At 36.6% G+C, this 17231-nt stretch overlaps 1 protein-coding gene across 14 annotated transcripts in view; it reads right to left on the minus strand.

Annotated features, from left to right (window-relative positions):
- The window catches only part of LOC115508104 (zinc finger X-chromosomal protein-like), a 52018-nt gene that overhangs the window by 18061 nt on the left and 16726 nt on the right, over window positions 1-17231 (minus strand). For 2 of the 14 annotated variants that reach the window (XM_030306484.1, XM_030306486.1), the window contains exon 2: window positions 1428-1516. In XM_030306484.1, coding sequence (XP_030162344.1) covers window positions 1428-1488 — 61 coding nt within the window. In that variant the 5' untranslated portion in view covers window positions 1489-1516. Of the gene's footprint in view, window positions 1-1427; window positions 2604-10693; window positions 10792-17231 lie in introns of those variants that run through there. The other 12 variants (XM_030306489.1, XM_030306487.1, XM_030306483.1 and 9 more) reach the window with 11 other exon arrangements.

Genomic DNA, 17231 nt, shown 5'->3' on the forward strand with positions numbered 1-17231 from the left:
GCTAATAAGAACACCTGCTATCACTGATAGGGAAAAACAAAAACAAACAAACAAAAACAACAAAAACCAAAGATGACTCAGAGCAGGGAGCCATCAACCATGAAGATTATTCCCAGGGCTTGGGAACTAATGGAGTTTACCCAATTGTATTTCAAAACTTCTTTAGACTACAGACTCCATTTACCTTCCTTTTAATTCTGTTGTAACCAGAATATTAAAAACTGCACTACCACTCATAATGGGAGTAGATAGCTTGTTGCTTAGCTTCACAAGTCCACTGGTAAAGAAAACTCTGTGCCCCAGAAGTACTTAATGAACCACTCCTCAAGTATTATCGGCCCCTGATTTATATGCTATGAAAATTTCTGAGCTGTTCAATTCCTTTCGATAAATATTTAATATGTAAATATTAAACAACACACTACTACACAAGCAATGGGCCAAGGAAGGAATCAGATGGCAAATCAAAGTCTCAAAATAAAAGAAAAAAACCCGCTATATTCTAAAACAATGGGGATGCAGCTGAGCTGCTTAATTTCAGATGAGAATTTGGGATGTTAAATCTGAGTATCTCAGAAGAAAGTGTTAAATTTTATTGTGGGGGGAACAAAGAAGTTTGGGGGCAGAATGGTCTCCCAAAGAAAGATATCCACACCCAAATCCCTGGATCTTCAAATAGATTATGTGACACAGTAAAAGAAACCTTGAATATATAATTAGGGTTATGGATAGAAGGTCAATTATACTGGATAAGCTGCCGGCTGAAGTCAGATGCTACATGATGAACGGAATGTCAAAAAGATCAAAGCATGAGAAGGACTCAACTCACTGTTGCTAAAGGAAATGACATGTAAAGCATGAGAGGGAATGTGAGCAGCCTCAAGAAACAAAAAAAGGTCCAGGCTAATAGTTCATAAGAAAAGAAGACAAGTATAGGGAACTAAATCTGGCCAAAAGTTTGAATGTTCATGAAGGAAGATTCTCTCTCAGAGGCTCCAGAAAGAACGCAGCCTGCTAAAACCTTGACTTTGGTTTGCAAAATTCTGTACCAGTTGAACTATAATACACTGTACAAGCACTTATAATCTTCAAAATTGTAAGGTAACAAATTGGCACGGTTTTAGTCACCAAATTTGTGGAAATATATTGTTGCAACAATACAAAACTAATTACAAGCAGAAATAGTCATGAAAAACTTCCAAAGGAAGAACTGATAGGATTAATGGTGTAACTAGGGAAAATGAGAATAACGGGACAACACGCATTTTTGATATTAATGGGGTATTGACAAGATTATGAGCTGGCTGGGAGACTCTGAAAGGATGTAAGATCCTTAATAATGAATCAGTGTTAAGATCTAGCAACTTATCCTCTTGATAAGCAAACTCCAAATTTGGGAAGTGGAACAACCCAAGAATTAGATATACCTATTCCATCGAAAAAGGAGTTTGGCTCTTGTGGCTGCAATTCAAGTTCATCTTCATCCATGGCCTTTGATTCTCATTAGTCACAGCTCCTAAGCCAGGAAATAAAGTACACCAAATATTAATTATATCACATACTTAAAATGTCATCATGATCTTCACATTTCTGAAATGTTCAAATTTAATTTATCAAACCCTATCAAATATAATAAAAGGGAACGTCTGATTTATACTGATGTATGAGCAGCTGTATCATTTAATGGGTGAAAAGGAGTTAAACAAGTTAACTGTGTTTGGGAATTTTTGTTTTAATTACAGTATTACTTACATAAAGAACATATATCTTGAGTGTTCTGCTTAATAATTTATATATATAAATGTTTATACTTTTAAGTATATATTTAAACTTATAGTAACATTATTCAGATTACAATACACAACATTTCTTATACCCCAGATGACTCCCTCTTGCCTCTTCTCTACCAGCAATCCAATGACTCTTTCATGTTCACCTTAACACAATTTGTATTGGGGGAGTTTCACCAAGATTTTACTACACCTTTTAATGTAATGTAGTCTGCAATCTTCCTTCCTAGATTATAAAATGATAGAAATTCAAAAATCATTAACAATGGTAAACACTCTTTGGACATTTCTGTGTACCTTATAAGTGACCTATCTTAACTGACCTTCTGACTGCAGAAATAATTCTCACAGTGTATTTAGGTTCTCCAGGCCACAGGTGAATTGGTACCAGCTACAAAAGGTAAAAAATAAATTCATCTTTGAACAAAGTAAAATGAAGGTACCATCTATATAAGATACCTAAAACCATAAGACTTGTGTGCATATGCTCTTTCCCTCTCTTTCCCCCACCCCTCTCTTCCTGTCTCTTTTCTTCTCTCTCTCTCTCTCTCTCTCTCAAAAAAGACAGAGTTGAAGAAGGTTATTTACCAAATTTGCCTTGGGATAGACAGGATAAACAGCCAGTTTCCCAAAAAAAAAAAAAAAAAAGTTAAAGCACATATACAGGCCTAAAAAGCAAGTGCATAAAAGGAGCAAGAAAGGGAGAATTACCAGGGGCCATGATTTACTTATGTTACAAGTACTATGTAAGCCTCTTTTATGTACATAAAAATAAATAAACATTCCATATATATTATATAAATATATATCATTATTTAAACAAATATAAACATATAAATGTTTATATAAACATATATAAAAATATGTGTGTGTCTGTCTAATGTTTATTTTTGAAAGAGAGAGGCAGAGTACAAACAGGGGAGGGGTAGAGAGAGGGAGACATAGAATTTGAAGCAGGTTCCAGGCTCTGAGCTGTCAGCAAAGAGCGCAACATGGGCTCAAACCCACAAACTGCGATATCATGATCTGAGCCGAAGTCAGACGCTTAACTGACTGAGCCACCCAGTTGTCCCACAACTACTAAGCTTCTTAATTAGCTTTCCAATCTCCACTTTCTCACTTTCTAATTCACCTTCAAAAATGCTATTAGATACAGTTTCTACTCTTTATAATTTTTGCTGATGGTATACAAAATATATGCCTATTCGAACTCCAAGTAATGCAGCTTATTGGTGATAATTTCTTATTTTCTGTATGCTTCATGCTTTCTCATTTGGGGCCTTGATCCTGGAGACATAGCTTCCTCCTGAGCTGGCTAAACCCTACAGAGAACAAATGTCTCCCCTCTAAGTACACTGTCATAATACAAACCAACCAATCAGACCCATATCCCCAAACTTTAATCTACATACCAATCCAACATTCCCCATACCATAAAATACCCCAAGGAAATTATTAAAACTGGCCAATCAACCCACCAAATATACCACATCTTGTCTTCCTTCCTAATATAGGCTTCCAGGCCATGCTGTCTCCTCTCCTCCTCTGATCCTTCCCCATGTGGCCCTTCATGGAATGACATGACTCACTCTCCTTTCATGTCTGTCAGTACAGTATAAACTTTTTTCAAAACAAATATTTTTGTATTTGATACTTAACCTATATAATTAAAACAAAACCTTGGCACAAGAACAGACTCTCAGGTCAATGGAACAGAATAGAGAACCCAGAAATGGACCCACAAACGTATGGCCAACTAATCTTTGAGGAAAAGACCATCAAATGGAATAAAGAGAGTGTCCTCAGCAAGTGTTGCTGGGAAAACTGGAAGTGACATACAGAGAAATAAACCTGGACTACTTTCTTACACCATATACAAAAATAAACTCAAAATGGATGAAAGACCTAAATGTAAGACAGGAAGCCATCAAAACTGTGGAGGAGAAAGCAGGCAAAAACCTCTTTGATCTCAGACGCAGTAACTTCTTACTGAACACGTCTCCAGAGGCAAGGGAAACAAAAGCAAAAATGAACTACTGGGAACTCATCAAAATGAAAAGCTTCTGCACAGAGAAGGAAACAATCAGCAAAACTAAAAGGCAATGGACAGAATGGGAGAAAACATTTGCAAATGACATATCAGATAAACAGGTCCAAAATCTATAAAGAACTTACCAAACTCAACACCCTCCCCCACGAAAAATATAAATAATCCAGTGAAGAAATGGGCAAAAGACATAAACAGACACTTTTCCAAAGAAGACATCCTGATGTCCAACTGACACATGAAAAGATGCTCAACATCACTCATCATCAGGGAAATACAAATCAAAACCATAATGAGATACCACCTCACACCTGTCAGAATGGCTAACATTAACAACTCAGGCAACAGCAGATGTTGGCGAGGATGAGGAGACAGGATCTCTTTTGCATTGTTGGTGGGAATGCCAGCTGGTGCAGCCACTCTGGAAAACAGTATGGAGGTTCCTCAAAAAACTAAAAATAGAACTACCCTAGACCCAGCAATTGCACTACTAGGCATGTATCCATGGGATACAAGTGTGCTGTTTTGAAGGGACACATAAACCCCCATGTTTATAGCAGCACTATCAACAGTAGCCAAAGTACAGAAAGAGCCCAAATGGCCATCAATGGATGAATGGATAAAGAAGATGTGGTGTGTGTGCGTGCGTGCGTGTGTATACACGCACACGCACGCACACACACACACGATGGAGTATGACTTGGCAATCAAAAAGAATGAAATCTTGCCATTTGCAACTACATGGATGGAACTGGAAGGGACTATGCTAAGTGAGATTAGTCAGTCAGAGAAAAACAAATATCATATAACTTCACTCATATGAGGACTTTAAAAGACAAAAGAGATAAACATAAGGGAAGGGAAGCAAAAAGAATATAAAAACAGGGCAGGGGACAAAACATAAGACTCTTAAATATGGAGAATAAACAGGGTTACTGAGGGGTTGTGGGAGTGGGGAGAGGTAAATGGGTAAGGGGCATTAAGCAATCTACTCCTGAAATCACTGTTGCAATATATGCTAATTTGGATGTAAATTAAAAAAATAAAATTAAAAAGAAAAGCGTACATTTTAACACATGTAAAATGAGTGAAATTTGTGATGCATAATTTAAATGATGTCAGACTTCTATTGGTGAAATTTTTTTATGTCTATTAATCTATTTTGAGAGAGAGAGAGAGAGAGAGGACCCCAAGCAGGCTCTGCACTGTCAGCACCCAGCCCAATGTGGGGCTCAAACTCACAAATGGTAAAATCGTGATCCGAGCCAACACTAAGCATGACACACTTAACCGACTCAGCTACCCAGGTCCCCGATAATGATAAATGTTTTAATAGCTTCCTGCTCACACCAAATAAAATTCAAGCTCCTTAGCCTATAATCCTAACAACCAGCCCTAAATACCATTATCCTCATACTTTCCCTTTACTCATCTTCCTCTCCCTTCCTCCAAAACCCCAATCTGTGTTTCTGTCTCTTTCTTTAGCCAAACAAATACACCTAAATATATTTTGGTACCCATAAGACACAAATGTTATGTTTGGCTTTGTTTTTCTTCTACCTGAAATGCCTTCCATATTACCTGTGCCTTGATTTATCCCCTGCATGCTCCCCTCCCCCCATGTGCACATTAAAAGAAAATGTTAGAAAAAATCCCTCCTGCCTATGAAATTTCACAGTCTTTACACTTCTATCTTTATTGTATTTTTTGAAAGAAAATTTATGGGGGCGCTTGGGTGGCTCAGTCAGTTGAGCATCTGACAAGATCTCAGAGTTGTGGCATTGAGCCCCACATATCTGCACTGAATGTGTTTGAGATTCTCTCTGTCCCTCAAAAAACAAACAAACAAAATTAATACTTATGTATCTCTTAATGTTCATACATAAAAGTACATGGTTCTTATGCATGTAAGAAACTCAGTTAAGTTTATAGAAATAATTTCCACTATATGTCATCTCCAAGGCATATCCAAGTCAAGAAATAGGCTTTATGTTATTTATTTAAAATGCTTCAAATAAAAAGGTGAAGACTACATTAGTATTTTTTTTAACCACAAAATATTGGAAAATGTTCTTGGTCTAAATAAACTGTTGCTGTTTTCTCTTTCCAAACTCTCTGGATTTCTATTTCGTTCTCCCTCTTTAAAAAATGTCATCATGGGAGTGTGTGGGTGGCTCAATTAGTTGGGCATCTCACTTTGGTTCAGGTCATGATCTCTCCTGAGTTCAAGCCCTCTGTCAGGCTCACTACCTTCAAAGCAGAGCCTGATTCAGATCCCCTGTGTCTCTCTCCTTTTGCCCCTCTCCTGATCATGTACTCTCTCAAAATAAATAAAACATTAAAAAAAAAAAAAAAGGCAATTATGGGGCGCCTCGGTGGCTTAGTCGGTTAGGTAGTTAACTTTGGCTGAGGTCATCTCAGGGTTTGTGAGTTCGAGCCCCACGCTGGGCTCTGTGTTGACAGCTCAGAGCCTGGAGCATGCTTCGGATTCTGTGTTTTCCTCTCTCTCTGCCCCCCCCCCCCCGACTTACACTCTGTCTCTCTCTCTCTCAAAATAATAAACATTAAAAAAATATGGAAAATAAAATTTAAAATACCATTATGAAAGGATAAACTTTAAAAATTTTATAAGCAAAATTAAGTAAAACTACATGTAATTGGATCAATTAAGAATGCCATAAAAATGATACAGTATTTAAAGTATCTTTAAGTTTCCTGGTGAAAAATCAATCTCATTAGCTCTGATAAAGTTTAACCTGGATCATCATAGTGGAAGAAGAACTTTCCACTGTCCTTGCCCACCGTCCCCAAACACCAACTGAGCCTATTACCAACAGATGACAGAGGCAAGTGGAGTCCAACTTCTCTAGTGGAGAAGTTCCAGCATTCTAGTGGAGAAGTTCCAGAAGTAGGCAAAAAATTAAAAATAAAAAAAAAAAAGGAAAACAGAAAAAAAAAAGAGAGAGAGAACACACAACAAAATGAGGAAGAGGAGTAGTTTCACTTTAATCACCCCTAAAGGCCTGTGCTTTTTTCCATGAGAGAAAGTAAAAGCCTGTAAATGAGTGCCCGGCTTCCCTATTTGTGTAGGACACTGCCAAAGAAGCCCACTTCTTTCTCACCGTCTCCAGAATACTAAGATGTCCTTCATGACGCGGAAGCAGAAACCTGCTGAAATCAGTAAGGCTCTTGGAAATCAGTAGGGCACCAATGGGATGCAATCCTACTAACCGCTTCGTGATTCCATCAGGTAATTTATCCACAAAATGCTGGTGATGTCTTGTTTGTGGATTCCACCAATTAGTCCATGGACAACCTCAACACTTTATGTGGCTTACCGGCACAAACACTCAACCCTATGGCTGGCTCCTGTAAAGGCAGGATTCAGTCTTTATGATTGGGAGAAACCACACAAACTTAAGAATTCAGCACCTTCTAGGAAAAGCAAACCTGAGGCTATCATTACCCAGCCTGGCTTTGCAGAATTGAGAGAAGCACACAATCTTAAGAATGCCCCAAAAGAGGGAGCTAGAATTGTAGAGCAGGCATATCCACCAACAAGGTATGAAAAAAGCGTGAGTTCCTAATGGGGCTACAGCAAAGGTTTCTCTACCAAAGCCAATAAGAAGTTAAGCCTAGAGGCACTATCAGACTGACTTCTTCAAACGTGAAGACAATACAAGACTTCAAGGAATATTAAAAATATTCAAAATCAATCCTCACATGATACCATTAAAGGAACATAATAATTTTCTATTCACCAACCCCAAAGTAATGGAGACCTGCAATCTATAATAAGAATTTGAAGTAGTATTAAGGAAGCTCAGCAAGCTACAAGAAAACAGAAATTCAACAAAATAAAAAATTAATACATTAACAAAATAAAAAGAAAGGGATCATAAAAAACAACTACATATACAGGGAGCCTGGGGGATGCAGTTGGTTAATGTCTGACTCTGAATCTTGGCTGAGGTTATGATGTTATGGTCCATGAGTTCAAGCCTTCATTGGGCTCTGAGCTGAGAGTGTGAAGCCTGCTTCTGATTCTCTCTCTCCCTCTCCCTCTCTCTCTTCCTCTTTCTCTCTCCCTCCCTCTCCCCCTCCCCCTCTTGTACTCTCTCTCTTTCTCCCTCAAAATAAATAAATAAACTCAAAAAAAAAGCATAATGTTTATACAACATTCAAAATATATTGACTATATTATCAGTAAGGCTTCCAGTCAACAATAGGCTATCAGCAGTTAAGTATTTTGGGGAAATCAAAAGTTACATACAGATTTTGACAGCACCTCTAACACCCCTGTTGTTCCAGGGCCAACACTACAATGAATAAAATGAAAAAATGACATAGAAAGCATCAAGAAAAGAACAAGTAGAAGATGAAATATGTGGAACAGAAGACACTCTTTGATACAATCTACTTAGAAAAAAATAAAAAATAAGAAAGGCTAAAAACAGCTTACGTGAATACAGGATATCAATGAGGAAATAAACTACACTTTACTGGAGTTCCAGAAAAGAAAGAAAAAGAGAAGGGAGAGGGAAGTTAATTTAAGGAAATAAAGGCTTAAACTGTGGAGATCCGGATATCTAAGTTTATGAAGGTCATAAAACCCCACAAAATTTCAACCCCAAACAATCTTCTCCAAGACACATTATAATACAACTGTCTAAAATTAAAGAGAAGAATATAACAGCAGCAAGAAAAAAAAAAATCACTCATATAAGGGAACGCCCACCAGGCTATCAGCAGAATTTTTAAAATTTTTTAAAATCAGCAGAAACACTACAAAGTAGGAGAAGGCAGGATAATACATTCAAAGTGTTCAAAGAAAAATTACCAACCAACAATACATAACTGGCACAACTGTCCTTAAGAAATTAAGAAAAGATAAATGCTTGCCCTAAGAAACAAAAACCTACGTACTTCATCACTACGAGATCTGTCTTACAAGAAATACTGAAAGGAGTTTTTCAGGCTGAAGTGAAAACTAGGTAATTAGTAACATAAAAACATATGAAAATATAATGTACTCCAGTAAAAGTAAGTATATAGTCAAATTGAGAATAATCTAATACTAAAATATTAACTAATATAACCTAAAGGACAAAGTAAAAACTACAGCTACAATCTGTTAGTGGATACACAATATGAAAAAAACCCTGTGACAATAAAAACAATTTGTGAAGGGGAATAAAAAGGATAGCTTTTATATGTCATCAAAATTCAGGTGTTAGCAACTTAAACAGATTATTATATATATAAAATAATGTCAACTCTCAGGGTAACACAAAGCAAGTATCTATAATAGATACACAAAATATAAGATGATGAAAACTTACCAATATGGAAAATAACCAACTCTCAAAGGAAAGCCACAAGAGAGTACATACTTATAACACAGAACTACAAACTATCCAGAAAACAAAGCCTACAAGAAATGTATACAGTCCTAGATACATATACTTTTCCAAGACTGAATTCTGAAGGAATAGAAAATGTGAATGTACAGTAGGAAGGCTGATTTGGTAAATAAAATCTCCCAATACAGACAATTTCAGGACCAGAGGTTCTTATAGACAAATTCTTCCAAACATTTAAGAAAAATTAGTAACAATCCTCTCAAAGTCTTTTGAAACATATAAGAGAACACTCCCAAAGTTATTTTATGAGCCTAGCATTACCCTCATAATTAAAGCTAAGTGAGGGCAATAACAAGAAAGGGAAACTACAGACCTTTATCGCTGATGAATATTCATATGCAAAATTTCCCAATAAAATTCTAGGAAACTAAATCCAATAGCACATTATAAGCATTGTGAACAATAAAAATGTTATTTATTTAATCCTTGGGCTGCAACAGTAGTTCAACATCTACAAGTCAATAGATGTGATGCACCATATTAAAAAAATGAAGGCTTGGGAATGCAAGCTGGTGCAGCCTCTCTAGAAAACAGTATGGAGGTTCCTCAAAAAACTAAAAATGGAACTACCCTACAACCCAGGAATTGCACTACTAAGCATTTATCCAAGGGATACAGGTGTGCTGTTTCGAAGGGACACATGCACCCACCCGCATGTTTATAGCAGCACTATCAACAATAGCCAAAGTATGGAAAGAGCCCAAATGTCCATTGAGGGATGAATGGATAAAGGAGATGTGGTATATATATATATACAATGGAGTATTACTCGGCAGTCAAAAAGAATGAAATCTTGCCATTTGCAACTATGTGGATGGAACTGGAGGATATTATGCTAAGTGAAATTAGTCAGAGAAAAACAAAAATCATGTGATTTCACTCATATGAGTATTTTCAGAGACAAAAGAGATGAACATAAGGGAAGGGAAACAAAAATAATATAAAAACAGGGAGGGGGACCAAACAGAACCACTCATAAATATGGAGAAGAAACTGAGGGTTACTGGAGGGGTTGTGGGAGGGGGGGATGGGCCAAATGGGTAAGGGGCACTAAGGAATTTACTCCTGAAATCATTGTTGCACTATATGCTAACTAATTTGGATGTAAATTTAAAAACATAAAAAATAAAATTAAAAAAATAAACAATTTCAAAAAAGAAAGAAAGAAAGAAAAAGATAAAAAGCTTCTGTACAGAGAAGGAAACCATCAACAAAACTAAAAGTCAACCACAGATCAGTACCCAAAATCTATAAAGAACTTCTCAAACTCAACACCCAAAATAAGTAATACAGTTAAAAAATGGGCAGAAGACATGAGCAGACACTTTGTTTCAAAGACATCCAGATGGCAAACAGACACATGAAAACATGCTCAACATCACTCATCATCAGGGAAATTCAACTCAAAAGGATGATGAAATACCACCTCATACCTGTTAGTCTACAACTCAGGAAACAACAGATGTTGGTAAGGATATAGAGAAACGGGAATCCTCTTCTGTTGGAGGGAATTGAAAATGGTGCAAATAGTCTAGAAAACAGTATGGAGATTCCTCAGAAAGTTAAAAATAGGGGTGTCTGGGTGGCTCAGTTGGTTAAGTGTCTGACTTCAGCCCAGGTCATGATTTCATTGCTAGTGATTTTGAGCCCCACATCAGGCTCTCTGCTGTCAGCGCAGAGCCTGCTTGGGATCCTCTGTTCCCTCTATTTCTTTGCATTTTCTCACTCAGGTGCATGCACACTCTCTCTCAAATATTCAAATTAAAAGTTAAAACACAGAAATACCCCATGAGACAGCAATTAAACGACTAGGTCTTTACCCAGACAACACAAAAATACTGATTCAGAGGGACACATGCACCCTGATGTTTATGGTATCATTATCAACAATAGCCATATTACAGAAAGAGCCCAAGTATCCATTGACTGATGATAAAGAAGAGGAGGTATGTACATAAAATGGAATATTACTTAACCATTAAAAAGAAAGCTTGACATGTGCCAAGGGCATAGATGGAGCTAGATGTAGTATACTTTGCTAACCTAAATAAGTCAGAGAAAGGCAAATTCCCTATGATTTCACTCATATGGAAACAGATGAACATAGTGATGGAAAAAAGAAAAGAGAGGGGGAAGCAAACTGTAAGAGACTCTTAGGTATAGAGAACAAAAGGGTTAATGGAGGGAGATGGGTGACAGATGGGTTAAGTAGGTAAGGGGTACTAAGGAGACTTATTAGGATGAGTTCTGGATGTCGTATGTAAGGGATGAATCACTAAATTCTACTCTTGAAACCAGTATTACAGTATATGGTAACTAACTAGAATCTGAATTAAAACTAGAATGTAATTTAATATTAAACACCTGAAAAAAATAATAAAAAAATAAAAACTAACTGAAGCTGGGTTTCTGGAAAAAAAAAAGACATAGTGGCCATTATGTACATTAAAATAAGTATATTACTGATCAGGCAAATGCAAATCAAACCACAATGAGACAATCCCCTTGTATCTGTTAGAATAGCTATTATCAAAAAAACAAAACAAAAACAAAAACAAATCCCAGATGACTAGTGTTGACCAGGATATGCAGAAATGATGCCCTTTTTGTATACTGTGGTAGGAATGTAAACTGGTACAATCACTATGGAAACCAGTAGAGGGGTTCCTCAAAAACATAAACTACAATATGATCTAACAATCCCAGTCTAGGTATATATATCCAAAAGAAATGAAATCATTATGTTGAAGATATATCTGCAGTCCTTTTTTAATCAAAGTATTATTCCTAATAGCCCAGATACCTAAATATCCATCAGTGGGTGAACAGACAAAATGTAGGGTATATGTATTCAATCGAATATCATTCAATCATGAAAAGGAAGGCAATCCTGACAGTTTTGCCATGAAAGGACTTTGGGGAAAGCTGCTAAGACAGTAAATATTAATATTTTCATCACATATTTAAGAAGATAATTATGTGACAACAGTGAGTGTTAACTGACCTTACTGTAGTGATCACCTCACGATATATACACATTATCAAATTATTTAGGGTGTATCAAATATACCCTAAACTTACATAATATTATGTCATATTTCAATAAACCAAAGGAGTTGTTTCACCTACTAGTTTCAGAACTAATTTCCTCACTTTTGAAAATCTCTTAGTTTTTTTAAGTGATGTTAGTTTTCTTCTGGTCTTCTTAATGACAGTTTCCTCTGTCTCCCCTCATCACTTACTGCAGCTTGCCTAGGACTGTGTAGTCAGCCCTCTTTTCTTCAGCTTGTTTTTTATTCCTATGGTTTCAACTACTACTGGCCCAGATGATTCCTCAAATCTACATACTGAAGGGAGGACTAATAGTCACCAGACTGGTATATATTTTCATATGGAGAAAACCAAGCTTGCTTTTTATGAGAGCAATTTGTCAGCTGGAATGTCCAATCTTGTCTTTTCCTCCTGAAACTTCTCCTTTTCCTCCTGAAACTTCTCCCTTGTATGTCCCCCCCTTTTTTCATTCATATGATCATCACTTAATCACAGATCCTTGTTTCCTAATTTCTAAAGATAAAAAACAGCCTCTCAAATGGCTCTGCTTCTTTCTGACATTCCTACACTCACAAAAAAATGACTAGAAATCTTATTGACAGAAAAGGGTTAATGTCAGGTGCTGAAGCATTCCTGCAATCTGGAGGAAAACCAACCCTCTCTTTGAGCACTGTTTCAACACACTGCTGAAAAACTTGATCAGTTCTCTAAAATTCAAGATGTTCTATAATATTAATCACAAGCTGACAGGCATATTTCCTGTCACCCAACTTTGCAGCCTACATGGATAGCATTTCATTCTTTAAAGGAGCTTTTTATGCTACCCTACCACTTTCACTTTGGTATCTGACTGCACGGAATTTTCTGGGAGGTGTGGTCTCTAAAGTAAAACTAAGCTTATTGAAATGTCATCAACAGAGTCAATGAATGCACAAATATTCACATACGAAGATGCTACTAATGTCAGCGACTTATGGGTTTGGTAACAGTGACTGGTTCAGAAAGCCAGCCACAGATATCTGAAACAAAACCACAAACAAGAAGAAACTAAAGTTTAAAACGGTGAGAAACTACCATTAGCTGCTGGGTTGCATGCTAGGACTCTATTCTGCAAAGACAGCTATCAACTTATACCTTTCCAAAAAACTAACTGTAATTTTATATCATATGCATTAATAATATATAGTCTAGCCTATAAAAGGGGCTGCCTACACGTGCTATTTTTTATAATATGATCAATCACTGTTAAACAATGCACTTGACTGGTAATTTTCCCCCGAAATAGACAACTAACTAAACAGGGATTTTGTTTTGTTTTTTGCATTTGAAGATGATTACACCTTACTTTAGTAACCTTCCTTGAGTGAGAACTGCCAACTGCCTCCAATAGTCAGAATAAAACCATGCTCTTAAGTGGAATATCTTCCAAAGAGGCCCACAATTGTGAAAAGTAAAAAGGGCAAGAACATGGTCTGATGATTTAAATGAAATTGCCAATGACACAGAAAGAAATTAAACCTAGATATTAGCTGAATCTGAAGACAAATAAGCAGAAAAAAACCAGGGAACCAAAGACTAAAACTCAGATGAGCAAACCCTAACACTCAGTCTGATTATCAAATGTCTTGAAAATATTTTACCTTGAACTTAGCATTTACCTCACATTAATCTAAGACTCCTATCCTCTGACTGCAAGGATCATGATCTTGAAAATCTGACACAAGATACAAAAGTTAAGATTATGAGCTTCCTGAAGATAATCCCTAGTTGAAAATTTAATAGCGTGAAAAGAAATTAAGAGAGGAAATCTAGGAAATACATAAAAACACTTTTCACTCTTTACAACAATAAAAATACCATACAAAGACTTTAGTAATATTTCCTGTATGTTAATTATGTCCATGACTAATTTATTTCTAATTTATAACTCATGATTCCTAGACACTTTTTTTTTAATGTTTATTTATTTTTGGGAGAGAGACAGAGTACAAGTGGGAGGAAGTGGGGAGAAAGAGGGAGACACAGAATCCGAAGCAGGCTCCATCCAGGTTCTGAACTGTCAGCACAGAGCCCAACACAGGGCTCAAACTCCCAAAACCGTGAGATCATGACGTGAGCCGAAGTTGGACACTTAACCGACTGGGCCACCCAGGTGCCCCCCCAGACACTTTTATATTCTCAAACATAATACTATTTATTAAAACTGGGCAAGTTTCAACAGTATTTCTTTAACATATTTCTAAATAAGCTATATGCTTGCTAATACATATGCAAAAATTATTTTTCTGATTCTGATCTCCCAAACATATATATATTAATGCCTTTTAATATAACTTTAATCTAGGTTTCCCTCCTTACAACATCTTCAGAAAACCAAAATATTATACAATGTAAACACAATCACTTAAGTTGCTAGAAGTTAAAAAGAAATCACATTGTCCATAACAGAATTTTTAACAGGAGAAAACTGGAACTAGTAAAAAGCTGAGCTGAGTAACATTTCTTTCATGATAAGAAATAATGTTCCTTGGCAAAACTAAAGAAGCAATTAAATATACTGTTCTAGTTAAATCTAAATTTCATTTCATTTTTTTGTGGTAAGGGCATAAAGAGACACAAGAAACTAACAGGTAGGAAACTAAAGGGGGAAATAAAGTGGGAAGCACACACATGCATTTTAAAAGAGAATAGAAAACTCTGCAAAGATAGAAAATTCAAGCAATCATTAAAAAAAAAGTTAAGTTGCCTAATGTAAGCATTTCAAACACCTTGAAACCAAATTGTTCATAGGGAAATTTTTGCACAAGTTCTAAAAACAGATAATTGTAAAATACATGATGTATTCTACAATGTGAGAAAAAAGCCTTCCACAATACCTTTTAGTAAATAACCAAAATCAAAATCTTTTTTTTTTTTTTTAATTTTTTTCAACGTTTTTTATTTATTTTTGGGACAGAGAGACAGAGCATGAACGGGGGAGGGGCAGAGAGAGAGGGAGACACAGAATCGCAAACAGGCTCCAGGCTCTGAGCCATCAGCCCAGAGCCTGACGCGGGGCTCGAACTCACGGACCGTGAGATCGTGACCTGGCTGAAGTCGGACGCTTAACCGACTGCGCCACCCAGGCGCCCCAACAAAATCAAAATCTAAGAAAATAATTCAAACCAATCCCAAACTCCATCACTTACGACCCAGGTCAAGGACTTGCAAATGTGACCCATTATCAACCCCTTGATAAAGTAAGGTTATTCAAAAAATGGGACCAAATAGACTGCATTAATCACTAGAAAAATAACTAGAGAAAAACTAGGATATTCTGAAAAGATGCTAAAAGAGTCGGTTTAAAAAAAATTTTTTTATCGTTTATTTATTTCTGAGAGACAGAGAGAGACAAAGTGTGAGCAAGGGAGGGGCAGACAGAGAGGGAGACAAAGAATCTGAAGCAGGCTGCAGGCTCTGGGCTGTCAGCACAGAGTTCAATGTGGGGGCTCAAACTCACAAACCATGAGGTCATGACCTGAGCTGAAGTCGGATGTTTAACTGATTGAGCCACACAGGCACTCTTCAACATTGGTTTTTTAAATTTAAAACAAAATATTCATTCCAATGGAATAAAAAATAATCACTAAAATGTGTATGTGTGCAAAAATACAAAATTTCAAAACCAATCCCAGTGGAAGAATACTGTTAGTATCATTCTGAATAGAATAGCATGTAATTAAACTTAGGGGACAATACTACATCCTCACAATGCAGTTGGAAATAAAACTAAGATGCCTTTTACACTATTGTATTTTAATAATGGAAACTGCTAAGTGATGTAATAGAGAAGATAAATTCAAGATTATAGTCAAACTTCTAACTTATATATAATATAGCCAAGGAATCCAGAAGAATAAACTGAAAAACTATCATCATAAGTTCATAAAAGCATATGTATAACTGAGTAGGTAAATACAAAATTAATTCTATTAAACACAGTAACTTCTTTATGTAACACTTAAAGAAACATAGCATTGGCATATAAATGAAATGCAGGATTCTTTTTAAAGGACAAATAAGTGAATCATGGGGCTGCTGAAAACAGCGTTATCAGGAAATGTCAATTTCCCTTAAATTAACCTTTGCCTCGAATTAAAATCCTGTAAAATTATACTCGTACATTTGTATCTAACACTTATATATACTGGCACCAAAAAACGTACACATATCTTCTATAATTGTTTGCTCTGAAATTGCCAACAACCTTACAGAATCTAAATACTAATTAATATCAGGATAGGTTAACTATGAAGTTTTATCAACTCCGTAACTGATAGGGCAGAATGAGAAAGAACGAACTACCATACTCAATTTCATGGATGTATTTCAGACAAAATCTTGCTCTAAAAAGCCAGGCACACAAACAAAATACATTTTATAATGATTTAACTCATTTATTTAAAAAAAATTTTTTTAACGTATTTTATTTTTGAGACAGAGAGAGACAGAGCATGAACGGGGGAGGGTCAGAGAGAGGGAGACACAGAATCTGAAACAGGCTCCAGGCTCTGAGCCGTCAGCACAGAGCCTGACGCAGGGCTCGAACTCACGGACTGCGAGATCGTGACCTGAGCCAAAGTTGGACGCTTAACCGACTGAGCCACCCAGGCGCCCCCCAAAAAAATTTTTTAAATGTTTATTTATTTCTGAGACAGAGAGAGACAGAGCATGAGTGGGGGAGGGGCAGTGAGAGAGGGAGACACAGGACACAGAATCCGAAACAGGCTCCAGGCTCAGAGCTGTTAGCACAGAGCCCGACGCGGGGCTCAAATTCATAAACCGTGAGATCATGACCTGAGCTGACGTCAGTCGCTCAACTGACTGAGCCACCCAGGGGCCCTGTGGTTTCACTCATTTAAAGTTTATAAACAAGCAAAT

The sequence above is a fragment of the Lynx canadensis genome, chromosome Y (assembly GCF_007474595.2).
Source record: "Lynx canadensis isolate LIC74 chromosome Y, mLynCan4.pri.v2, whole genome shotgun sequence".
In the NCBI taxonomy this organism is placed as follows: domain Eukaryota; kingdom Metazoa; phylum Chordata; class Mammalia; order Carnivora; family Felidae; genus Lynx; species Lynx canadensis.